The sequence below is a fragment of the Passer montanus genome, unplaced genomic scaffold, assembly GCF_014805655.1.
Source record: "Passer montanus isolate IOZ18808 unplaced genomic scaffold, ASM1480565v1 scaffold56, whole genome shotgun sequence".
Classification (NCBI taxonomy): Eukaryota; Metazoa; Chordata; class Aves; order Passeriformes; family Passeridae; genus Passer; species Passer montanus.
In genome coordinates, this window is record NW_024370595.1 from 4430510 (window position 1) to 4453474 (window position 22965).

The 22965-nt window shown below is 36.7% G+C and overlaps 1 protein-coding gene across 4 annotated transcripts in view; it reads left to right on the top strand.

The window, feature by feature from the left end:
* HERC2 (HECT and RLD domain containing E3 ubiquitin protein ligase 2) overlaps positions 1–22965 on the top strand; it is a 103892-nt gene that overhangs the window by 37846 nt on the left and 43081 nt on the right. For all 4 annotated transcript variants that reach the window (XR_005629435.1, XM_039725736.1, XM_039725738.1 and 1 more), the window contains 32 exons: positions 739–932; positions 1468–1668; positions 2292–2520; positions 2595–2719; positions 3109–3287; positions 4213–4397; positions 4773–4928; positions 5193–5378; positions 6212–6382; positions 6489–6592; positions 6702–6852; positions 7449–7663; positions 8593–8725; positions 8822–8949; positions 9072–9267; positions 9865–10001; positions 10509–10682; positions 10774–10910; positions 10997–11148; positions 11547–11738; positions 12562–12749; positions 14399–14591; positions 15203–15385; positions 15948–16132; positions 17861–18008; positions 18102–18298; positions 18531–18761; positions 19171–19306; positions 19849–19992; positions 21375–21517; positions 21723–21990; positions 22151–22293. Coding sequence is in view for 3 of the 4 variants with exons in the window: in XM_039725736.1 (XP_039581670.1) it covers positions 739–932; positions 1468–1668; positions 2292–2520; positions 2595–2719; positions 3109–3287; positions 4213–4397; positions 4773–4928; positions 5193–5378; positions 6212–6382; positions 6489–6592; positions 6702–6852; positions 7449–7663; positions 8593–8725; positions 8822–8949; positions 9072–9267; positions 9865–10001; positions 10509–10682; positions 10774–10910; positions 10997–11148; positions 11547–11738; positions 12562–12749; positions 14399–14591; positions 15203–15385; positions 15948–16132; positions 17861–18008; positions 18102–18298; positions 18531–18761; positions 19171–19306; positions 19849–19992; positions 21375–21517; positions 21723–21990; positions 22151–22293 (5504 nt within the window). In the remaining variant the exon portion in view is untranslated. The remainder of the gene's footprint in view (positions 1–738; positions 933–1467; positions 1669–2291; positions 2521–2594; positions 2720–3108; positions 3288–4212; positions 4398–4772; positions 4929–5192; positions 5379–6211; positions 6383–6488; positions 6593–6701; positions 6853–7448; positions 7664–8592; positions 8726–8821; positions 8950–9071; positions 9268–9864; positions 10002–10508; positions 10683–10773; positions 10911–10996; positions 11149–11546; positions 11739–12561; positions 12750–14398; positions 14592–15202; positions 15386–15947; positions 16133–17860; positions 18009–18101; positions 18299–18530; positions 18762–19170; positions 19307–19848; positions 19993–21374; positions 21518–21722; positions 21991–22150; positions 22294–22965) is intronic.

Consider the following 22965-nt stretch of genomic DNA (forward strand, 5'->3'; position numbering starts at 1 on the left):
TAATAATGTGCATTTCCCATCACTTCTGCATTTACACCTACAAGATTTTAGCAGACTTAAAGACACTATGTTATGACTACTTTAAATGCTGCATGTCTTGTGTTCTCTTTATTCTTATTGCTTTTCTTTTATTTGGTTCACAGAAATGCTTATTTAAAGCAAGCATGTTTGTATTGTCATGCAAATAAATATATAATATTTGCTTAGATTAAGGCAGGTGAATGGAATAAATGAAAATAACAGACAAGAAATAATGTCACTAAAGTTGTGTTTGACTTTTGACTAGTTTGTAATGGAGAGAAAATTACTTCCTTCATTTGGGAGAAACCTGAGGTTCTGTAGGTGAAGATGAGGGAGAAACCTTTTTCATTGCTCTGTCCTTCCTTTAAATTGTTACTCATATATGTTGACTGATCTAAATGCGAATAACTTTACAGTCTCTCAACATAGATGGGGAGATTTTTAAATAACTCTTTACCAAAAAAGTTTCTAAGTGGAAGGGACACAAAGTAGAAATTTTTTTGGAAACTTGTAACTTTTGTACTTATCTGTGTCTTGGTTTATGCTTTGCTGTACTCTTTCAATCCACTACTGAGGCAGAATTGAGACTCATGGCATCCATAACATGTTCCTAGTTAAGCATGGTTGTAATTAGCATAGTTTTCCTTACATGTGCCAGTTTTCTGTCAATGATTGTTGTATCTAACTTATATTTTCCATATCTAACTTTCTTATCAGGAAAGAAAGTGATAGATGTGGCAGCTGGATCTACCCATTGTTTAGCACTGACTGAAGACAGCGAAGTGCACAGCTGGGGAAGCAATGATCAGTGTCAGCATTTTGATACTTTGCGTATCACTAAACCAGAGCCTGCAGCTCTCCCAGGATTAGACACAAAGCACATAGTTGGAATTGCTTGTGGACCTGCTCAGGTAGGTTTTAAATTTTATTTCTTTGGTTTTACTTCCCATTGAGGTTAGTGTTCTGTATTATAATCATGGTCCTTCTTTCTGTGGTTGCATAACTTTTTGTATTCTTCCTTATTCTGAGTAAATGAAGGCTTTGGAAAAAACAAATTTTGCACAGTTGTTCTGCCAAAAAGGGGTGATTAGTTTTCCCTGTGTTGGGTGTTCTGAGAAGTAGCTATTTACCTCTTTTGTGTTGTGTGATACAGCAATTGTGGAGTTGTCAGTAGACGGTTTCCTGTGACAGAAGTAGTGAGGTACCTGGACTGGGTATGACAGCACATTGGTAAATATGATAAGAGAGTTTTGCATCTGTATGGATTTATTATGTATGTTTACAAGGATGCAAGCAGAGCATTCTCTTTGACAGTTGTGCTGGTACTATTTCCACATCATCTATTACTGTTTGAAGACAAATTTAGCTTTACACTCCTATCTGTAGTCGGTGTCATATTTAGACAATAACTAACTGTGGAACTTTGTGTATTGTTTCCATTTATAGAGTTTTGCTTGGTCATCATGTTCAGAATGGTCAATAGGCTTGCGGGTACCTTTTGTGGTGGATGTTTGCCCCATGACATTTGAGCAGCTGGATCTGTTACTGAGACAAGTGACTGAGGGAATGGATGGATCCTCAGACTGGCCCCCTCCTCAGGAAAAGGAGTGTATGGCTGTGGCAACATTAAATCTTCTAAGGCTTCAGGTACCTTCAATTTCTTATACTTTGAGCAGTCATTGAGCAGAATGGTTTCATTAAGTTGCTTGGATGGAAACTATGACCTTTAATGTGCCTCAAAACACTTCTATTGATTTTTAAAAGTGAAATAACTACATTATCATTTTCTACTCTTTGAAATTTGGCATCTAGTGGTTGTTTTTTGTTCTTCTTGACAGCTTCTGAGTTTCATTAAGAATGAACTATAAAAACAATATCTAAATGGATTAAACCTTTTATAATCAGAGATTCTGAGCATTTTTATGAATTTTAAATAGCATACTTAGAAGTGAATGACCTGTTTAATTGGTGTCTGACAGTCTCTGAAAATGTGCTGTTTTTTCTAGCAAAATGTAGTGACGCAGAAACAGTTTAGGTTATTCTATATTTACTTCAGATCTTTGGGACTTATAGCTACCATTTGTAATCTTTGAATATTGGTTTATATTCAGGATGTAGTCAAGCCCGCATTTCCCTTTAATTTTACAGATTTGCAGGTGAAAGTTTGTATTGTGGTCACTGAATTTACTCATTTGCGCCAGGAGTGACTTCCTGCCATCCCCACCAAGTTCATATCACTTATTAATTAAAATTTGCCTTCTATTTTTCAGCTTCATGCTGCCATTAGTCATCAGGTGGATCCAGAATGCCTTGGCTTAGGTTTGGGCAGTATCCTGCTTAACAGCCTGAAGCAGACAGTGGTAACATTGGCCAGCAACGCTGGGGTGCTGAACACGGTGCAGTCGGCGGCGCAGGCGGTGCTGCAGAGTGGCTGGTCTGTGCTGCTGCCCACGGCGGAGGAGCGCGCCAGGGCGCTCTCAGCGCTCCTGCCCAGTGCAGGTCGGTCCTCAGATTGAAGCTTTTTTATTTGGGCTTTGCATTTTGACTTCATTGATAGCTTCTTCCATTCTTAGTTTCAGGAAATGAAATGAATGTCAGCCCCGGACGTAGATTTATGATTGACCTCTTGGTGGGCAGTTTGATGGCTGATGGAGGTTTAGAGTCTGCACTGAACGCTGCTATTACTGCAGAAATTCAGGTATGGTTCATCAGCTTTGCAGTTCAGGTTCTTCTGCAGGGTACTGGATATGTTATTTATATAAATACAAGAGTAAATGTGCCTTCAGTTGTGAACTGTGCAGCAGCTTACAGGCATGTGTCCACCACAGTTTTGTGGAGTTCCCCTACTCTTTTTTACCTTCACCACTCTCCCTTTGCCTTTCTTTTTACATTATAATTGTTTTTAAAAATGTGCGCCCATACTGTTGTTGCAGAATATAGAATACTCATTTTGTTTGGTAGGAATTGTTTCATTTTTGCTGTAGGTAAAAGTAACTTGATCTTATTACCATGAAGGCTTGTTAGCAAAATGTTTCATAATCATAGTGGAAGTTCATGTGGTTTTTTTTAATTGATTTACTTTTTTAGGATATTGAAGCAAAAAAAGAAGCACAGAAAGAAAAAGAAATTGATGAACAAGAAGCAAATGCATCAACACTTCACAGGAGCAGAACTCCATTAGACAAAGACCTTATTAACACTGGAATCTATGAATCTGCAGGAAAACAAAGTTTACCATTAGTTCAGTTAATTCAGCAGTTACTAAGGTAATTATTTTGAATTTGTCTTTTACTTTTGTGCAGAAGATGAATTTAGACGTTCTATAAACTAGTCATCTAAATAATGTTTAATTTTGGTTAGTAAAGTCTCTTGATAGCATTTTTAGCTCCTCAGAATTCAAAATATTGAACACTTGTAGCTTATCTGCAGTTCTGCTCTGTTTACTAAGGAGCAATGTTCTATACTAAATTACCCAATTTTAGTAAGATTGCCTTGGTTTTATGGACTTTGATACATCTTTGAAAAAATACCTGAAAGTTTTTGTACCAGGTGCAGGACAAATGTTTAAAAGACTGTCCTTACAAAGTGTGAGAATCACCACAAATTTGTTCAGAACTGAGTATTTTGTCCTATTTAGAATTGCCTCAAGGAGACTGTCAGTGGGGAAGAAACTTCCTTTTTAAATTCTTGACTGAGAGTTGTGAGTGCATGACCAATTAGGGTGCTGAAAACAAAGCTGCTTTATATCAGCCAGAGAAGCTAAAGGGGTACTTAGCATAGAGGATGTATAGCAGGAAATAATTATGAGTTTAGTAAGAAATTTATTGTACTTTTTCATTTAATTGTGATGGCAGCCATGTAATTTAGTCAATACTGAGACTATTTTGAGCTATGTAGTGTCATGGCTTTCACTGCAGCCTCTCAGTGAAGATTGTCAAATTGTGTTTTGTAGTGAGTGATGACAAAAAGCACAAACTTGAGGTGTTTCACAAATCCTGTTAACCAACATGTATTCACAAAACCATTGACTTTTTGAGCACTACAATGCAAAGGAGTGAAAGTTCTGCATAGAAACTTTGCAGAGGTTTCTTACATATTTATGCAAAATTGTAGCAAAAGCTTAATTAACCCATGGACTGTGGACTGTCTTCACTGTGAGCTCCCCTTAAGTGATACTTTTATACTGCTTAGGAACATCGCTTCACAGACAATAGCAAAACTCAAAGATGTTGCTCGTCGCATTTCTTCCTGCATGGACCAAGAACTTTACAGCAAAGAGAGATCTGCTTCTCTGGACCTGTTGCTCCGTTTTCAGCGTCTGCTTGTTAGCAAACTTTACCCGGCAGATTGTGTTGGCCAGGTCCCTAATACATACAGTAAGTTGTGGTTTTGAAATTAAAAGCAAATAATCTCTGACCCCTCCCCAAGTATTTCTGTAATAGCTTTTACGGGATAGCAGTTTCTTATTTGAGTTTATCTTCTTGTCTCATTTATCAGCCTAGTTGCTGTCTGAACAGTGTTTGAAAGTAGTTTGTTTACATTTTTTTCTGAGATTTTTTTCTGATTAGGTAATAGGATAATAAACTTAGGATAGATAATAAACTTTTTAAAAATTTAAAAAAATATGTGATTTCCTAAATTAGTGCTAATATTCAGTGGCATAATTTCAGGAGAGTTGTCAGCTTTTGAAGTCTCTTTCTTAAATATGACTATATGATGATTTTCTGAGCTCTTCCTTTATTTTTATACAGGTCCTGACCTCTTAGGTGTTGGTTCTTTACTGAAGAAATACACTGCTCTATTGTGCACACACATTAGTGATATACTTCCTGTGGCAACCAGCATTGCTTGTACTAGTCATAGGCATTTTGCAGAAGTATCTTGTGTTGTGGATGGAGATTTAACAGGTAGGTTTTTACTTCTTGTCCTCTTTTCTTCCCCTTCCATGGAATTTTAAGTCTTTTTTGAAAGTTCTGAATGACTAAGAAGGAGTCAGTTTAATTTTTTGGTTAATGGGAGAGAAGGAGGGAAAATTCAATGAGGAAGGCAAGAGCTTTGTACTCAACGCTAGTCCAAGGCAGAGTATATTAATGGTGATTTACTTCTGCAATGCAATGAATGTAGAACTTGAACTAAATGTGAGTCTCTTCTGTGTTTGTTTGTTGTTTTAGGCATTCTTCTTCCAGAGCTGGTGGTTTCTATAGTGCTACTCCTCAGTAAAAATGCTGGATTAATGCAGGAAGCTGGTGCTATCCCTCTCTTGGCTGGCTTGCTGGAACATCTAGACAGATTTAACCACTTAGCCCCTGGAAAGGAAAGGGATGACAATGAGGATTTAGCATGGCCAGGAATAATGGGTATGAACTTAGAAGCATCTGGACTGCTTTCATAAAGTAGCTATAAAAAATTGGTGGCTGTTCATGAACTACTCTCAGGAAGGGAATTCTACTTTACAGTACAAAGTTTTATTAACCAAATTATATGGCAGTTATAAGGCAGTATTTTTTTCTGTCAGTACATTCTTAAGGAAGTTACATAGAGAGGTAGCATTAAGCAGACTACAGATGCTGCTTTTTCAAGAAGTAGTTCACATTATTTCACATTTTGAGTATGAAAAGTTGCAGTGAAAACCTGAGTAGTGCATCTAGACGTTTTGCTACTAAATTCTGTCTCTAATGCAAAGGATGAGTAATGTGAAAGCTTTGAAATAAAGAATTCTTACTTTCTCAGGGCACTTTGTAATATGATCTCTGTCTGTGGTCAAAAGAGAGGCTTCTTTTATATTAAAAAAAATCTGATTTTAAGCTGAAATGAAATATACAGCAAATTCCTTGCAGGCAAGTGAGTAATAAAACCAAAGTAATTTGGAGGAAGAAGCAATTAGAGCAGTGATTTACCAGCAAACTGATTATTCTGCTCCACCTTCACACAAAGCAGCCATATAGCTGGGCAGTGCTAGGTGACATTAAAGATTAGTGCATTAGAACACAGTATTCAGACAGTTTAATTGCACAATATGTAGACAGGAACATACTAATAGCCACTTTTATTTTTGAACATATAAAAAATAAGCAGCTTTTGAACAGATGTGAAGAATTGGATTAGGCAGCTATTAAAAGAATGTTCAGGAAAACCCCCTTACTTTCTGATTTTCTGTTGATAAATTCTCTTTTCTGTTTTATATGGATAGGTTCATTTTTTACTGGCCAGAGTTGCAGAAATAACGAGGAGGTGACACTTATACGTAAGGCTGATCTAGAGAACCACAACAAAGATGGAGGATTTTGGACAGTGATTGATGGCAAAGTGTATGATATAAAGGACTTCCAAACCCAGTCTTTAACTGGCAGTAGCATACTTGGTGAGAATTTTCATTTGACTTAAAGACAAAAATTACTTTTGTTTGAAAACCAGGTGGAATTAACAGATTTTTAGATGCTGTATTGACTACCTCATTGTTTCATTAGCTCAGTTTGCTGGTGAGGACCCAGTTGTTGCTTTGGAAGCTGCGTTGCAGTTTGAGGACACACGGGAATCGATGCATGCCTTCTGTGTTGGCCAATATATAGAGGTAAAAATGTTACTAGTGGGTAAATGCTTATTAAAGTCAAGCATTGCTTGCTGTCAGATTTCTTGTTGGAGCTCAGTTCAAGCTAACAGTTGCTATTTCTTTTGTGCAGCCTGACCAAGAAGTGATTACAACGCCAGATCTCAGCACTTTGTCATCACCTCTGATAGACACAGAACGGAATTTGGGTCTTCTCCTTGGACTGCACGCTTCCTACCTGGCAATGAGCACACCGCTTTCTCCTCTGGAAATTGAATGTGCCAGTAAGCAGGGTGTAATTTTGAGCTTTATTAAGTGATAAATGCTTGTCAAAGCATGCAAGGAAAAGACAGGACAAATAAGTTGGCCGAAAATTTTGCACTTCTCTAGTCTTGATAGCTTCCGTAGGAGTTCTTTATTCTTAGCATTAGCTACCACACTCATCAAGATCCCAATAATTTAACAAGATTTAAATGGGGATTAGATAATTTTGAGCAGTTGAATTTAGAATTTCATAGTATGCAACATAAAATAGCAAATGATGCTACACAGTCTCCTGACTCACCAATTTGTTGTCAGTTAAGAGTGGCTCATGTGGTACTGGATGTTTTCTTATTGGGTGTCTTGGTCTGGTGAATAGAAGGTATAATTCAGTATTAATAGCAGAAAACTGCTAAGCCCCTATATCTCTAAATGACTGCTCAGTTAGTTAATTGTTTCTTGGTTGGAGAACTTTTTTTTTTCCTGTGAAAAAGCTTTAGCAAATGACAAAGTTGCTAAATATTGTTGAAGTCTGTGAATGCATTTTACTGGAAAAAATTGAGTCTTGGTAAGACTCGATCTTTGATCAGAATATTCACTCATGCTTTCTTTATTTTAGAATGGTTGAAGTCATCAATCTTTTCTGGAGGCTTGCAAACTAGTCAGATTCATTACAGCTACAATGAGGAAAAAGATGAAGACCATTGCAGTTCACCTGGTAACACTACCCCAAATAAATCAAAACTATATACACATCGATTAACTTTGAGTGACCATTCACAACCCTTTCTCCAAGCTATTGCAGATAATAATATTCAGGATCACACTGTGAAGGTAAGCCCTCAGTAGTTCTGTGCACAAATACCATTTCTCAGTGGTGGTGGTGGTGATGATGAAAATTCTCCAAAAGTTATAGCAAAACAATTGAAGAAGTTATTTCAGAGTTACTTTTTGTGAAAGGAATTGTTGAGTACTACTGATGGATAAAATGTTTATATGTCACTTAATGGCATAACAGTATGTTATTTCTTCAGAATTTTTGAGTGGGAGAGCTAAAAAATGTGAATATTCTTACAAAAAAATTAGTAATGCATTACTTCTCATGTCAAGTTTCAGTAGCAATGAGAGATCCTGCTCACCTCCAGTTGAACTAGGATGGAGTTTTTTTGTCAAGACGCAAGTGTATTTTGTGTTTCAGATTCACATATGCCTTTGTCTTAAAATCCCTTTGTGTCTCGAGGTTCAGGTTTCACATGGTTGGAATTGTGGAGATTATGAAAAACCCTGTGATTTACATTGAGCACTATCTTCTGTAATACATTCAGATTTTCTAACCCTCTGAGTTCAGTTCCTTTATGAAGAAAATCCCTGAATAATTATTTGGGAATAGTGATAATGAGGAGTCATGATTTATCTGAAGACAATTGAAAATTGTGTCAGAGGACCTGACTATCTCATGAAGAGATCAAAGCAGTAGACCTTTATTCCTTGAGTCATGTTTCTCTTGAGAAGGGATGTAGGGTATTTTTAGGATTGGGTTGTAATTGCTGTGTGTTAATTGCACATGTAGGGTCTTTTTAGGATTGGGTTGTAGTTGCTGTGTGTTAATTGCACACACTGCATATTGTATCTCAGGAATGTTAGTTCAGATTGTGGAGATTATTCAGTGTTATTTAAATGCTGCCTCAGAAATGTTGTATTTTGAGTCCTTTAATTGTATTTTAAAACTGAAGTTAAACAGGGGCTGTTGTGTGTTTTCTTAGGACTTCTTGTGTCAAATAGAGAGATACTGTAAACAGTGTCACTTAACAACACCGATCACATTCCCTCCTGAGCATCCTGTGGAAGAAGTAGGACGTCTGTTACTGTGCTGTCTCCTGAAGCATGAAGATTTGGGTAGGTAGGCTTGTGGTGTGATTGTTTTGACCAGTTTAAACTCTGCTGTGGATGGTTTTGGAACTGCATATTGAAACACTGTCTTTTCCTATTAAGGTCATGTAGCACTGTCTCTTGTTCATCCTGGTACCCTTGGAGTTGACCAGGTAAAGCACAAAGCCTTACCAAAATCTGTAGTGGATGTGTGTCGTGTTGTCTACCAAGCAAAATGCTCACTGATTAAGGTAAGCCTCTTAGCTGCTGATGTTAATCTTAACTTTCATTTGAAGTGTTTTATTAAAAAGTTATATATTGTTCATTTTCATGTGTATTATGCAGTAATTTAATCTTTCAATGTCTTTTGTAGACACATCAGGAACAAGGGCGTTCTTACAAGGAAGTTTGTGCTCCTGTCATTGAGCGTTTGAGGTTCTTATTCAATGAGCTGCGTCCTGCAGTTTGCAATGATCTCTCTATAATGTCCAAATTTAAACTTCTTAGTTCCTTGCCTCGATGGAGAAGGGTAGCTCAGAAAATCATTAGAGAAAAAAGGAAAAAAAGAGGTAAGGCAGAATTAATGTTGTATTCTCTTTGAAACAGTGGAAATCCATCTTATTTCAAGGTTTGCTGCTATATGAGGCTCTCCTAAAGATAAAGCATCAAAGCCATTTGCTTTCTGCTGCTTGTTCATGAAGTTTTCTAAACCAGTGGTGGGATGTCAGATCCTACAGCAAGAACTGGCAAACTAAAGTGTCAGGTTTAGTTGAGGTGTGTTTATTCATGTTCCAGTGTATTAAAAATGATCCTTCAATATGAGACCCTCTGAATTGGTTTTAGTAATGTTCCACTGGAAGTGACATCTTTTTAGAAGTCATGTTTTACGAAAGTGTAGTCAGAAGTGATATAACTGGAAATAAATTAATGTGGTGAACAAACACCAAAGGGCTTTTCAAGGTTGTCTTTAAAGAGAAAAGCATACTGAAAGTAATACCAGAGTTAACTTGATAATAGTTGGCATAGAGTTCACCAAGAATACATTTCCATTTTATTGCAGACAGATCTTGAGCACTGTGTGTGCTTAGATTATCATGCAAACCTAAAAATGTTACACTGTAAAATCTAATCAGACTGCATGAAAAAATAATACTTTTTTTTTATAGTGCCAAAAAAATCTGAATCTGCTGATGTAGAAGAATCCAAAATAGGAAATGAAGAGAGTGATTTAGAAGAATCTTGTGTTGTACCTCACAGTCCTGTACCTATAGATAAAAAGCCTATACCAATCAAATCACCCAAGGTAGGATATTAGATTTTGAATCAACCTTGTCAATAAAAAACAAGGGAGAAAACATGACCTAAAGCATGATTGCTATAACTTGACATTTAATGTTCTGATAATGCTGTTTGGTATGTATAATTAAGTGTGACATGTTGTTTCAGTGAAGCCTGGAGTGATTTTTAAAAATAAGATTGTACTATGTATTTAGCATGTGTGAATATACCTTCTCTTTTTTAAAAATTATTGATTATCTTAGATAAAGCTTCATTTAAAAATAAAATGTTGTGATGGGTTACTTCCTCTTTTTTTGAATGTTAAGGCATTTGAAATTTTATGTAGCAATAGTAAAAAGGATAATGATTAAAATAATGCTAAGTTCTTTCCTGACTTTTAACAAGTTTTTGTTTTTCTCCCAAATCCCCCCAGTATTTTAAATTTGGAAATTGTTTTGCATGAAATCATTTATATTTTCAGTAATTTAAAGTTGTTTAAAAGGTTTTGACATACTACCTTCTTGTTTTGCAGGATAAATGGCAGCCAATTTTGAGTACAGTTACAGGTGTCCACAAATACAAATGGCTGAAGCAAAATGTTCAAGGCCTGTATCCACAGTCTGCCCTCCTTAACACCATTGTTGAATTTGCACTTAAAGAAGAGCCAGTGGATGTAGAAAAAATGAGAAAATGTTTATTAAAACAGGTGACATGAACGAAAATGTGCCACTTACATAATTATGACAGTTTATTAGCAATTTACATAAGTATGACAACTTGTTTTTTCCCTTTGACAGTTGGAAAGAGCAGAAGTTCGTCTGGAGGGAATAGACACTATTCTGAAATTATCAGCTAAAAATTTTTTGCTCCCATCTGTGCAGTATGCCATGTTCTGTGGATGGCAGAGGCTTATCCCAGAAGGAGCCAACATAGGGTAAAACTTCTTGTTGCTTTTGCTTCCACAATTCCTTAGTAAGAAAGCAATACTTATTTTTGTTGTTGTTGTTTTTTTTTTTGAAGGGAGCCTCTTACTGACTGCCTGAAGGATGTTGATCTGATCCCACCATTTAACAGAATGCTGCTGGAAGTAACTTTTGGGAAGTTGTATGCCTGGGCTATTCAGAATGTCCGGAACATCTTGCTAGATGCTAATGCAAAGTTTAAAGAACTAGGTGAATCTTGGCTGCTGTTTTCTGTGGAGAAAACTGTTTTACACGAATATTACTGCTTTAAGATCCCAGTAATTAGGATGTTGAAATCCGTTCTCTTGATTTGTGTTGGGAATTTGACTTTGTTTCTGTGTGCTGTTCCAACCTTCTCACCTTGACCCCATGTTAACTTACTTTTCAGTGTTTGAGTATATTGCTGATTTCCCAGCAACAGGTGATTGATTACTCATGAGTAACATTTTAGTATTATAATATAAATTAGTCCGTTTCTTGGAACTTCTGCTCAAAGCCAAGCAGGGAATAAAAAATAATTTAAACCATCAATCAAACAAATCTATAAGCTGTTTTATTGTGTTCCCAAATGCCAGCTGACTTTGTTATTCATATTATGTTTGAACTAGGTCTGCAGCCTGTTCCTCTTCAAACAATTACTAATGAGAACCCAGCAGGACCAAGTCTTGGAACCATTCCCCAAGCACGTTTTCTGCTGGTCATGCTGAACATGTTGACACTGCAGCATGGTGCAAATACCTTGAGCCTGCTCCTCAATTCTGGCATGTTGGCCTTGACACAAACCACACTGCGGCTGATAGGTACAGTTCTTCTTTCTTACTTGGAAGAAGGCATTTGCTATACAAATCTCCTGTATTTTTTACCTGTTGATGTACCCAAATTACAGAATCACTTTGCTGCTTGAAGACAGTGCTTAATGATATTTACCTTTATCCTGATACAAAAAGCACATCTGCAAGCATGATTGAGAAGGAGGTTAATTTAATTGCAGTCTTTATTCAGTCTTTTTTTTTTTTTATTAAGTGTTTGCTTTGGCCATCCTTTTTAAAATTTCAGTTAATGTGTAGTTTTGGTGGAACTGTTGCAAATAAATTAAAAATGGAAAATTTAAAATTAAAGTAGTAAAATCTGCCTGCTCTCTACTCTCTATTTCATTTGTTCTACATATGAAAAATGTTCCCAGTCTGCATATTTAAGCTTGAAGCTTTCTTTGTTCTCTGGCGTGTTTCACTATGATTCAAATTGATATGGTTTTTCTCTCTTTGTTTTCTTCTATAATAGCAAACATTTGTTCCTGTAACTTGTGTTCAACTAGAGTGTGCACCAAAAGTTTTTTAAAAAATTCTGTTTGTAGACTTGAGCCAATTGAGTCATCACTATTAATGTCTCTTACTTGTCACTTGTTTTTTCATTCAGAATTAAGTATTTCAACTTCTGTGCATTCAAAACCATTACACCCCAGTTTTCTAAAAGGTCATTTGACTTATCACCTGCTAGTCAGCTTTCCTGTTAATTACTGCTTTTATATTACAAAGTTTATGTGCCTGTAAGTTTACATGTCACAAAGGTACATATATACATGTGTAGCTGGATAAAAGCTCTTTTGTGCTTTTTCCTTGTTAGGACCCAGTTCTGATAATATTGAAGAGGATATGATTGCCTCTTCTCATGGGGCTTCTGCCACGGTCCTAGAAGAGTCAAGAAAAGAAACAACACCTGTTCAGCTCCCTGTTTCTGGACCAGAGCTGGCAGCCATGATGAAAATTGGTACCAGAGTGGTCAGAGGGGTAGACTGGAAATGGGGTGATCAGGTACAACTTCTTTCATGCAGGTTTTGGGTGTGTTATTTATCTAAAGTCTCTGTTCAGTGGATTGTCTGTGAATTTTCTGGTCCATCAAACTTCAGGGCATTTTACATTCCCAAAATGTTGCATTAAGGATATAGGAATTTAACAGAAAATAAACCTTGCCTTCCAGCTGGTCCTCAGAGATCAGAGGGGTTGGTTGCAGCTGGGCTTAAATTCTAATTATAGCCCAGTTTAGCCTTGTAAATCTGAGTTTGGAGAGAACTTGCATGAGTACAGAAGCACAAACAGTGCAGTTCTGTAGATCTGATGGATTCAGTAAGGACCTGCATGATCCCAACTCACAAGTAGTATGCTTAATTGAAGCACCAGAAAAGCAGGCTCAGGATTGCTGGTGGTAAGTGCTCTAACTACAGAGTGTTAGTTTGTGTTGCGACACAAAGTATAGCAAGACATCTAATAGCACTATATATATATATATATATATCTTATATATACATACACACACATATGTATATATATCTGTGTGTATGTAAATCAGTATTCCCAGGTATGCTCCAATGTTGTTGGAGATGCAAAGCTCACATAAAGGCTTCTCTTTGGGAAAAGAAGAGAGATGTAGTCTGTTAACAGATCTTGAGCAGGCAGAGTTTTCAACCTCCAGCCCTTTCTTGCCCCTGAATCTACTCTTTTTTATACTGTAAATTTTGGCCTGTCCCAATGAGATGGAACAATCATGTTACAGATGGGATTTGGTGACTTGGGCCATATGTGTATTATTAAACATCCCATGTTTCCCTTCATCTGCATCCAGAGGGGTGCCTGAGTTAATAAGAGGGCTCAATGAGGGTCTCAGTTACCTTCTGTCAGAATTTATAGTTGCCAAAAGAGGTAGAATAAACACTTCAGTCCTCCTCCATGTACTGAGGCAGCAGTAGGGGCTCTCACCTTCATCAGAGGGTCTTTGTGTGCATCCTTATCTCCTGAAGGAACTGGATTTAAAACAAGGCTTGTTTTTCTCAGTGAAGGGGTAGTGTGGCTGTTGGTTGAGCCCCGGTGCCCTTCTGTGCCTCGCTGAAACAATATGGGTGCACGAGAGCTCCATGTCACTCCAGACATCATTCAGTTGTTAGGCCTTGCTGGAGCCCGGTGCAGGATAAGCAAGAGACCCAGCTTGTGTTTTTCACAACCAGCTTTATCAATCCTTCACTGTCTTAGAGCAGTGCTGTGCAATTCTGACCATTTACCACAAAAGTCTTGGAGAATTAATATAACATAAATTATCTGTTATTATTTGGAAATGTTTAAAATTCTCTTTTAGTTAGACTCTGCTAATTTGCCATTTAACAGGAAACTGAATAACTTACTTGCTGTAATAGTATCCATTTCCAACTATGTAGGACATAACTTCAACTTGTGTAAGACATAGTAAAAGTGATCTAATAATGGGTGTTCAAACATGCAGCTTACTGGGGTGATTCTTTAGAAAATTGTGAAATGCTTTCTAACTTCATGCTTGATTTTTGAAACCCTGTTGAATGTTTACTGACTAATCATTAGGTTAGCAGCAAAAAGGAGCAACTGCATTATTTTATGAGCTTTTGGTACGAATTAGCGTTATTGATTGAGTAACTTGAACCTCTCTCTTCTGTCAGGATGGACCCACACCAGGTTTGGGTCGTGTGATTGGAGAACTGGGAGAAGATGGCTGGATTAGAGTGCAGTGGGATACTGGAAGTACAAATTCTTACAGAATGGGAAAGGAGGGAAAATACGATCTCAAACTAGCTGAGCCACCGCCTGCAACACAGCCCACAACAGAGGATTCAGACACTGAGGATGATTCTGGTAAAAAAAATAAATTATAAAAGCAGAGGCACAGTTTTAGTTGAATATTAAAATTGGTATCTTGTAATATAAAATAATTTTTTCACAGCGGAAGTAAGTGCTTCATCAAAGATTCATTATATAGGTGTACACTTCTGACCAGAATCTTCCTTAATGTAACTTTACTGTGAGAAAGGAAGGTAGACTAGATGGTGTCCCATTGTTGCATATTGCATATTCATGAGTCAGAGAAAATAGTATCATTCAGTTGAAATTGTTTCAGTTACAGATACCTGGAGGTATGCATTTTAACATATGTTAATAACATTCTGAAGTGGGTTTTATATATGGTCTCATTGTGCATTTAGTCAGAGTGTTTCCCTATTCTTGGCAATACATTGGAATTCCTTTCAGTTGGGTACTGCTAGAAAAAACTTGAAGATATATGTGCAAAATACCTGGTTTATATTTTGCACTACTTAGCAGTTGGCAGTAAGGAATCTTCTTCATTTCAGATCATCTCAGAGAAACTATTTATGATAAATCATTCACACAATTTTTGTTTCAGAACCTTTGTGAAATAAAGTAACTCAGTATTAATGTATTCCTTTGCCTTTTGTGTCTCCCTTCAGAAGGAGAACAAGTTGAAAGGAATCTCCACCCTACTTCCATGATGCTGACAAGTACTGTGAACCTGTTGCAGACATTGTGTCTCTCTGCTGGTGTCCATGCTGAAGTCATGCAAAGTGATGCCACTCGGACCTTGTGTGGGCTACTCCGAATGCTTGTGGAGAGTGGAACAATAGATAAATCAGGTATATACAGCAGCAATCTGATTGAGCTCTGTGCTTGGCTTGTGCTTTGTTGTCTTGTAAGTTTGTAAATATTTTCCTACTAGTTTTTAGTCCTTTTAAGGCCAAAGGCTGGAAAATACATTTTCAGAGCTTTTAAAATCTTTATTTTTAAAGGTCATGTAAGTGATCCTGTGCATTCTTAGATTATAAACAATAAAAACAGAAGAAATGGCTGAAATATGAATTGTTGACTTAGACACTTAATTTATTAGCAGTCTTTTTGTGTTTGGCCACAACAGTATGACTGGGTGTGTCATACTCCTTTTTGTAGCTTTTTTGTAATTTCAGATGTAATGCTACTAACTACTTTGAAATAAGGAAACAGTGTAATGATGAGATTTATTTTAAAGGCATATTTCATAAAATTAATTACAGGCTCTAAAGTTGAAATTAATAGTTAATGTAAAGACAGTGAAATGGCTTGATGTTCTGATTTGTCCAGAAAAAGCACCATGCAGCATATAAAGAATTATGTAGCTGGTGAAATGTCAACTGTTTCATGTATATATCTTTTTGTTTTTAGCTTCCTTGCCAAATAAATTAGTTTATAAAGAACAGCATAGGAGTTGGTGCACGTTGGGATTCATTCGAAGCATAGCACTCATGCCTCAGATGTGCAGCACTCTTAGTACCTCTCAGTGGATAACTTTGCTAATGAAAATTGTTGAGGGGCATGAATCTTTCACTGCTGCTTCACTACAGAGACAGGTAATGTGTGTATTTCCAAATTGCTTCAATAGACAATAAAATTAGTAGACTTTAGTTGTCCTAAAAAGAAAGGTGTATTTTACAAAACAGCTGGGAGATGTCCCATAAATCAGATTTTAGTTAGTTGGGAAAAAGATAACATTTTCTTCATATTTAGGAGTTTTTTAAATTTACATCTCTTGAATTTTTAGCCTTCAGGACACTATGGACTAGTTGTTGCACTTAGTTCTATTGAAAGAAAGGTCAAAATAGTGTTCCAGAATCGTGCTTCAGAAACTCCCATATAATAGTTCCTATAGGTTGAATAAATGAAAGAATAACAAGTGTATGGTTAGGAAAAAGTTACATTTAATTTAAAGTTACCGAGTTATGTGTTGTTTGCTGTCCCTATTTCCATTGGAAACTGTTAATATTATTTACATTACAGTCTCACTTAAGAAGCTAATTTATGTGTTTGCTGTCCCTATTTCCATTGGAAACTGTTAATATTATTTACATTACAGTCTCACTTAAGAAGCTACATCTTTGCATCTTATTTTGTTATTGTATTTACCTTGCCATCTTTCCCCTTTTCTCATTTCTTATCTTCTTTAAATTTTTTCTCTTTTTATTTTTCCCTCTTTTGCTGTTCCTTAGCATTTTGTTAGTGCCTTCTACATGAGACTGAAAAGAAAATTTATTATGGAATAACTGCCAAATTTTAAGGCTTGAGGAATCAAAAGATGATCTTATTCTTTTCCTTGATAAGCCATCAACATTTGTTAACTAAAGCCTTGTGTCATAAAGGCCTGTTCATTTTTGTGTGATCTTTCAGTAAATTCTTGTCAGTATTTTTAATATGGTGAGACTTGTATTATCATCCAGGACTTAGTGCAGTAGAGTAATCTGTGCTGTTCAGAGAATACTTAAGAGAAATGACCATTCCTCATGTACTTCATGTTCCAACTGAAGAACAATGAAAAGATGAGACCTTGAAGTTCTATAAAGAAATGTTATTGACAGAAGTTTGCAAGAGGAGAGTTATCTTTGCTGTTAGTCACTTGTATCAGTCTTCTGGGTAGAAGAGGAGGAAGCTCAAAACCTGAAGTGCTCCTACTCAAAATATGCAACCCCCTCTGCTCTTTGATACTGCAGTGCTGCACCTTCCCCTGTTCCTTGTCAGTCCTGCTCTGAGTGTCTGGGTTCAGAGATGCCAGCCTCTTCCTTCTGTGCTGTGCTGGAGGTCCTGGTTTCACAGTGGCTACTTTTGAATGTCACTCTGACTGCTGTTGCTTGCCCTCACCATTCAGATTTATATCTTATGAATTTTAACCATTATACCTTCTTTGCAGAACACTTGGAAACTTTCATTCTGAAATACATCTTAGCACTAACTTCTGAGTTCTGCAATCTGAACAAACCTTCCCATTCTTTATTCCTATTTTTCCTATTTGTTTTTGTTTCTCAGTGTGCTTGTCTTATGTCCTAAGAGATTGATTTACTAATATAATGTACCAATAAAATTGTTACTGGCTCTGAACTGTATCCACTTATTTTAAAATATCCCTTAGCAAACTCAAGATCAGTAGCTCTGTAATTTCCACAGATGGAAAGAAATCAGCATTGTAAAAACAACTACAAAGGAAAGCAAACTTTGAAAACTTCATTCTTCTGTACTTAATGTGTTTGAGAGCTTCTTTATTATTTGGTAATGTAGACTAGAATGACACTAATTTTGTTCTCTTTTAGATCCTTGCTGTACATTTATTGAAAGCAGTACTTCCATCCTGGGATAAAAATGAAAGGTCAAGAGACATGAAATTTCTTGTGGAAAAACTGTTTGGATTTTTAGGGAGCCTGCTTAGTACTTGTTCTTCAGATATCCCACTACTCAGAGGTAGAGGATTTTTTTCCCCAGTGGCTTGTTTTTCTGTATGCGAAATGAGTGCATTAAACTCATAACTGTTGTGCCACTGCTTTGTCTTTCCAGAATCTACTCTGAGGAGGAGAAAGGCCAGGCCCCAAGCATCTCTAACTGCCACTCATAGTAGTACTTTAGCAGAAGAGATAGTGGCACTGCTGAGGACGCTGCATTCGCTCAGCCAGTGGAATGGACTCATAAACAAGTACATCAACTCTCAGCTAACCTCCATCACCCACATCTTTGCAGGAAAACAGTCAGAAGGGGTAGTTTCCACGTTTTAAAATAAGCTCATTTTTATAGCAATATTTATTTTGAAATGCTAAATACTAAATCTTTGTAAACAATATTAAGCTTAATATTGAAACCATTTTTCTACTTTTATATATATTTGTGTTGTAATTTTTAAGTTGAAATATGTGTGATTAACTTTGTATTTTAAAGCAGATAGAAGGGTGTGTTTTCTCCCTACAGTTAAATTTTATTGTTCTTTGGTAGGCTGTGTTGGATGACTACTTCCCTGACACTGAGAATCCAGAGGTGGGAGCTCTGATGGCAGTGTTGGCTGTCATTGGTGGCATAGACAGTCGCTTGAGACTGGGTGGACAAGTAGTTCATGATGAATTTGGAGAAGGCACGGTGACACGCATCACCCCAAAAGGGAAAATCACTGTGCAGTTCTACGACATGCGAACGTGCAGAGTGTGCCCTCTGAATCAGCTGAAACCAGTAAGTTTGTTTTATTAAGGCTTTAACTCTGGGAAGGTGTAAAACTCTAATATGGACCAAAGAAAGCATTAGTTCTTCATTGGCTAAATACATTGACATTCAACACACAAAATGCTCTGAATGCATGTCTAAGATGGTCCTCATGCAAACCTCTGTATGACCTTTAAATCCCATCCTCATTTGCTAGGGAGGTGAAAGGAAGAGGGGTTTAAGCTGGAGGTCAAGCCCAAGTCATTGTAGTGTGTTTTATAGCTCTTAGATGAGAGGGGCTTTCTATTTAACTTGATTTGCTTATTAACCTTAGAAAGTCTTGGGTATTTGCAATTGAGTCTTGGTTTGGTTGATACAACTTTAGTGAAAGCATAGGACTTACCTGCTTTTTTTGTGTCATTCTTCTCCCACTGTCTAGCTTCCAGTTGTGGCTTTTAATGTGAACAACTTGCCTTTCACTGAACCTATGCTATCCATTTGGGCTCAGCTAGTAAATTTAGCTGGAAGTAAAATAGAGAAACAAAGAATGAAGTCTCCCAATCAAGGTCTTTCAGGTACAGTTGGGGTTTTTTTGCTGTTTGTTTTCTTTGGAAATAGATGAATATGCTCTGAGAGAAATACTAGTATCAGCAAACATAGACAAGGAAAAGGGTGTCCTGGAACCTTGCTTGTTTTCTTATTCAGCACTGGATAATAGGTACTTAAGGGACATATTTAGCTAGACAGTGAATTGTTCTGCACTATATATGAAATATCTTTGATGGGAAAATGTTAGTAAGGTTTGGGGCTGATCTGACTCCACTGAGTTACTTAAAATGTCAGATCCAAGTAACATCTCTAGCTGCACTTACTGTGTTATAAACCAGCTGTATGATTGTCCAGGTAGTGAAAAGTAGGAAGGCAGTATTTTTAACATCATGAGTCATACAATGTGTGCAGACTTCTGATCCGTGTGCTGTTTAAACTGACTCATGGGAGTAGTACACAGCAAATTAAGATGTAAACTGATGTTTGGGCTGAGGTTGTATGAATAATAATCTTTCTTCCCTAATACAAGAGATTTCTAGCACTAATGGCAACTTAATATTTCTGATAGGTCAAGTTGATCTGGATCTGCTGCGGTGCCAGCAGTTAAAGCTGTACATACTAAAAGCTGGACGAGCTCTGCTTTCTCACCAGGATACACTCAGGCAGATCTTATCTCAGCCAGCTGTACAGGACTGTGCATCAAATCCTGCAGGTATTCTGGAATGCTACCTGACTGTGCTGGTCTTTGTTTAGATGGTAGATAGAGTATGTGACCATAAGCCTTGCTAGTGGCAGTTGGATGGTAGAAATTCAGTTTGCTCTCAAAAGATTAAAAATTAAAATTCATGTGTGTTTTAAGCTTCTGTGTTAAAAAGATTGACTTTTTAACGTAAGTTTTGAAAACCAAGAACATCAAATGTTTGAAGCTCTAAATACTGGAGTTAGCTACATTTGTAGGTCTTCTATAGTTGGTAAGCTTTGTAAGTAATTTTAAAATACTTAATACTTTATGCAGTGGTTTTATTTTTCTGCTTCAAAAGTTAAAATTGGCTATTGATTTTACTTCAAATGTCTTGCAGCTTCCAGTGAAAGAAATATAGAAATATAATTTCTTAATCATAGTATTAAGGGAGTTGAAGGAGCTGTTGTTCTAGTAATTTGAATTGTTTCTTCTACCTGCATTCTACATATAAAAACAAATACAATAACTATGTCAGCTTTTGGGATAGCTATCAATGCCTTTGGAGTATGTATTAATTCCTTGGGTATTTGTGAAGCATGCAATATCTTTAAATATAATAAATACGTATTTGTGGGATTTTCTTGTCATCTGCAAGGGTAGATGAATCTACAGGGTCCTTTTAGGAATGGAGCAGGGTTTCACTCTTACCATCATTTTTAAAGGTGAAAACAAAGTAACACTTTTTTTTTTAACCGGAAGAACGTATATTGAGGACTATTAATTTATTATTGTTTAATGAAGAGAGAACATTTTTGTGTGGTAGTCACAATAAATATTTAGGAAACGTGAATGTTTATGCCAGCAGGAATACAAAATTAAATATGAAAGGTGCGGAATTGTGAGCAAGTTGGTTCAGTAAAAGTATCCTGCTTTGAAGGGACAATAAACACCTGAAGGGAGCTCTTCCCAAGAGGTACATTATAGGGAAAATAGCTCCTATAATTAATGCATATATTTTGAAGGAAATCCAGAAAGCAAGCACTATGGTTTTGGGATCACTAAAATCCTTGGTTATCTATGTCAAGTGGTTTATCCTGGAAGTACCTCCTGCTAATAGCCTTATTGCAAAAAAGGTGGACTCAAAAAACACAAGGTGCAAATTCACTGTCCACTGGGTAGTTTCTGTTAGACATGTCTTAGGTGTGTTTTAATAAATACATTGTTTATCTATAAATTCTCTACTTGCTTTTTTTGTGGTATATATATGGTACACTCCAGAGATTGTGGTACATATGGCTTAATCTTAAATGCATTGTATCTCTGGAGAAGAAATATGTGAGAAATAACAATAGAACAAGTCTTCTGATTGGCTGTGTTACATGGTTTTCGTTAAAATAATGTTTTTCTTTAAGAGGATGGAGCAGTTGCCTCTCCAGACATAGGAGATATGTCTCCTGAAGGACCTCAGCCTCCCATGATCCTTTTGCAGCAGCTTTTGTCAGCTGCTACACAACCATCACCCGTGAAAGCCATATTTGACAAACAGGAGCTTGAGGTAGAGTCTGTGTTTTCTGCTAAGTAACCTAAGAAATAACTCCTTGTAATCTGCATTCCATTTGAAGTTTATTAAATTATAGGTTTTAAAAATAAGCGACTCTGAACCCTTTGGGGCAAATAATGCTTAAGGCATGCATGTTCACATATACAAACGTACCAAATATTCTTGTTTTGCTTGGACTGATTGATTTGTTCTCATCTAGGCTGCTGCTTTGGCAGTGTGCCAGTATCTGGCTGTAGAGTCTACACATCCTTCAACTCCACTGTTTGAAGACTGCAGCTCTAGTGAAGCTACAACACCCATCACAGTGCAACATATCCGACCCACAAAAGTGAAGAAACGCAAGCAGTCTCCAATTCCACCCCTCCCCATTGTAGTTCAACTTATGGAAATGGGATTTCCTAGGAAAAACATAGAATTTGCACTAAAATCTCTGTCAGGAACCTCTGGAAGTGCTTCTGGATTGCCAGGTATTTTGTTTAGTAAAATTAATAATATTAGAAGTAGAAGAAGAGTTGCAAGCTGATTAAAACAGTACTTGGTGGGAGAAGTTGTTACCCTCTTTTTAGATACAATCTTAACAATGTCAGAGAATCCCTTGGAGACAAGCTGAGTTTGTTTTTGTGTTAGGAGTGGAAGCCTTAGTTGGCTGGTTGTTGGATCACCCTGATGTTCAAATCACGGATCTTTCTGATGCTGATACCATCTCCGATGAATATTCAGATGAGGAAATAGCAGAAGAAGTGGAAGAAGCTGAAGCTGCTTGTCCTGTTGTGAGTATTAACTTAGTAAACCTAATTTATGCCAGCTAGCAGCAAATTTTGTCATTTTTCCCTTTTTGGGAAAATGGCAAGAGTACAAGGATAACCTGCTGTCCCAAAACAGTAACAGGGATCATGTTTGCCCTGTGTTTCTAAGACATGACAGAAAACAACTGAGAATAATCAGAATAGTCATAAATACTTTGTGAGTTAGTGCACTGGAGAGCAGAATGCAGGTAGATGTTTCACTGGTGGTAGTTCTAAGTATCCCTGACAGATCCTTTTATTTTCTTCGAAAATAGTTGATGTTATAGTGTAAAGGAGTTCTCCCTTCTCCTTTCCCTTGGTCTGAAAAACAAACATATGTTACCTACAAGGAAGGACTTAAGAACTAGTGAATAAATGGCAAAAAAGTCTCTTAAATAACTTAGCCTGTTCCTTATAAAAACTTTTTCCACTTACTGATGATTAAGTTACCATTACAGTGCCCATTGAGTGTGATAGCTTTAATGTGCATTTATATTAGTCTTCTGTTGACTTCAACTGTTTCAAAAAAGGACTTGTCAATAAAATTAAATGGGTTTCATATTTGTGTTTATCCCTGAAGGACTTACCTTGGTTTTCTTGCACGTGTGGGATTTTGTAATTTAAATTAATGCATTATGTTTTGAAGGAAATTAACTT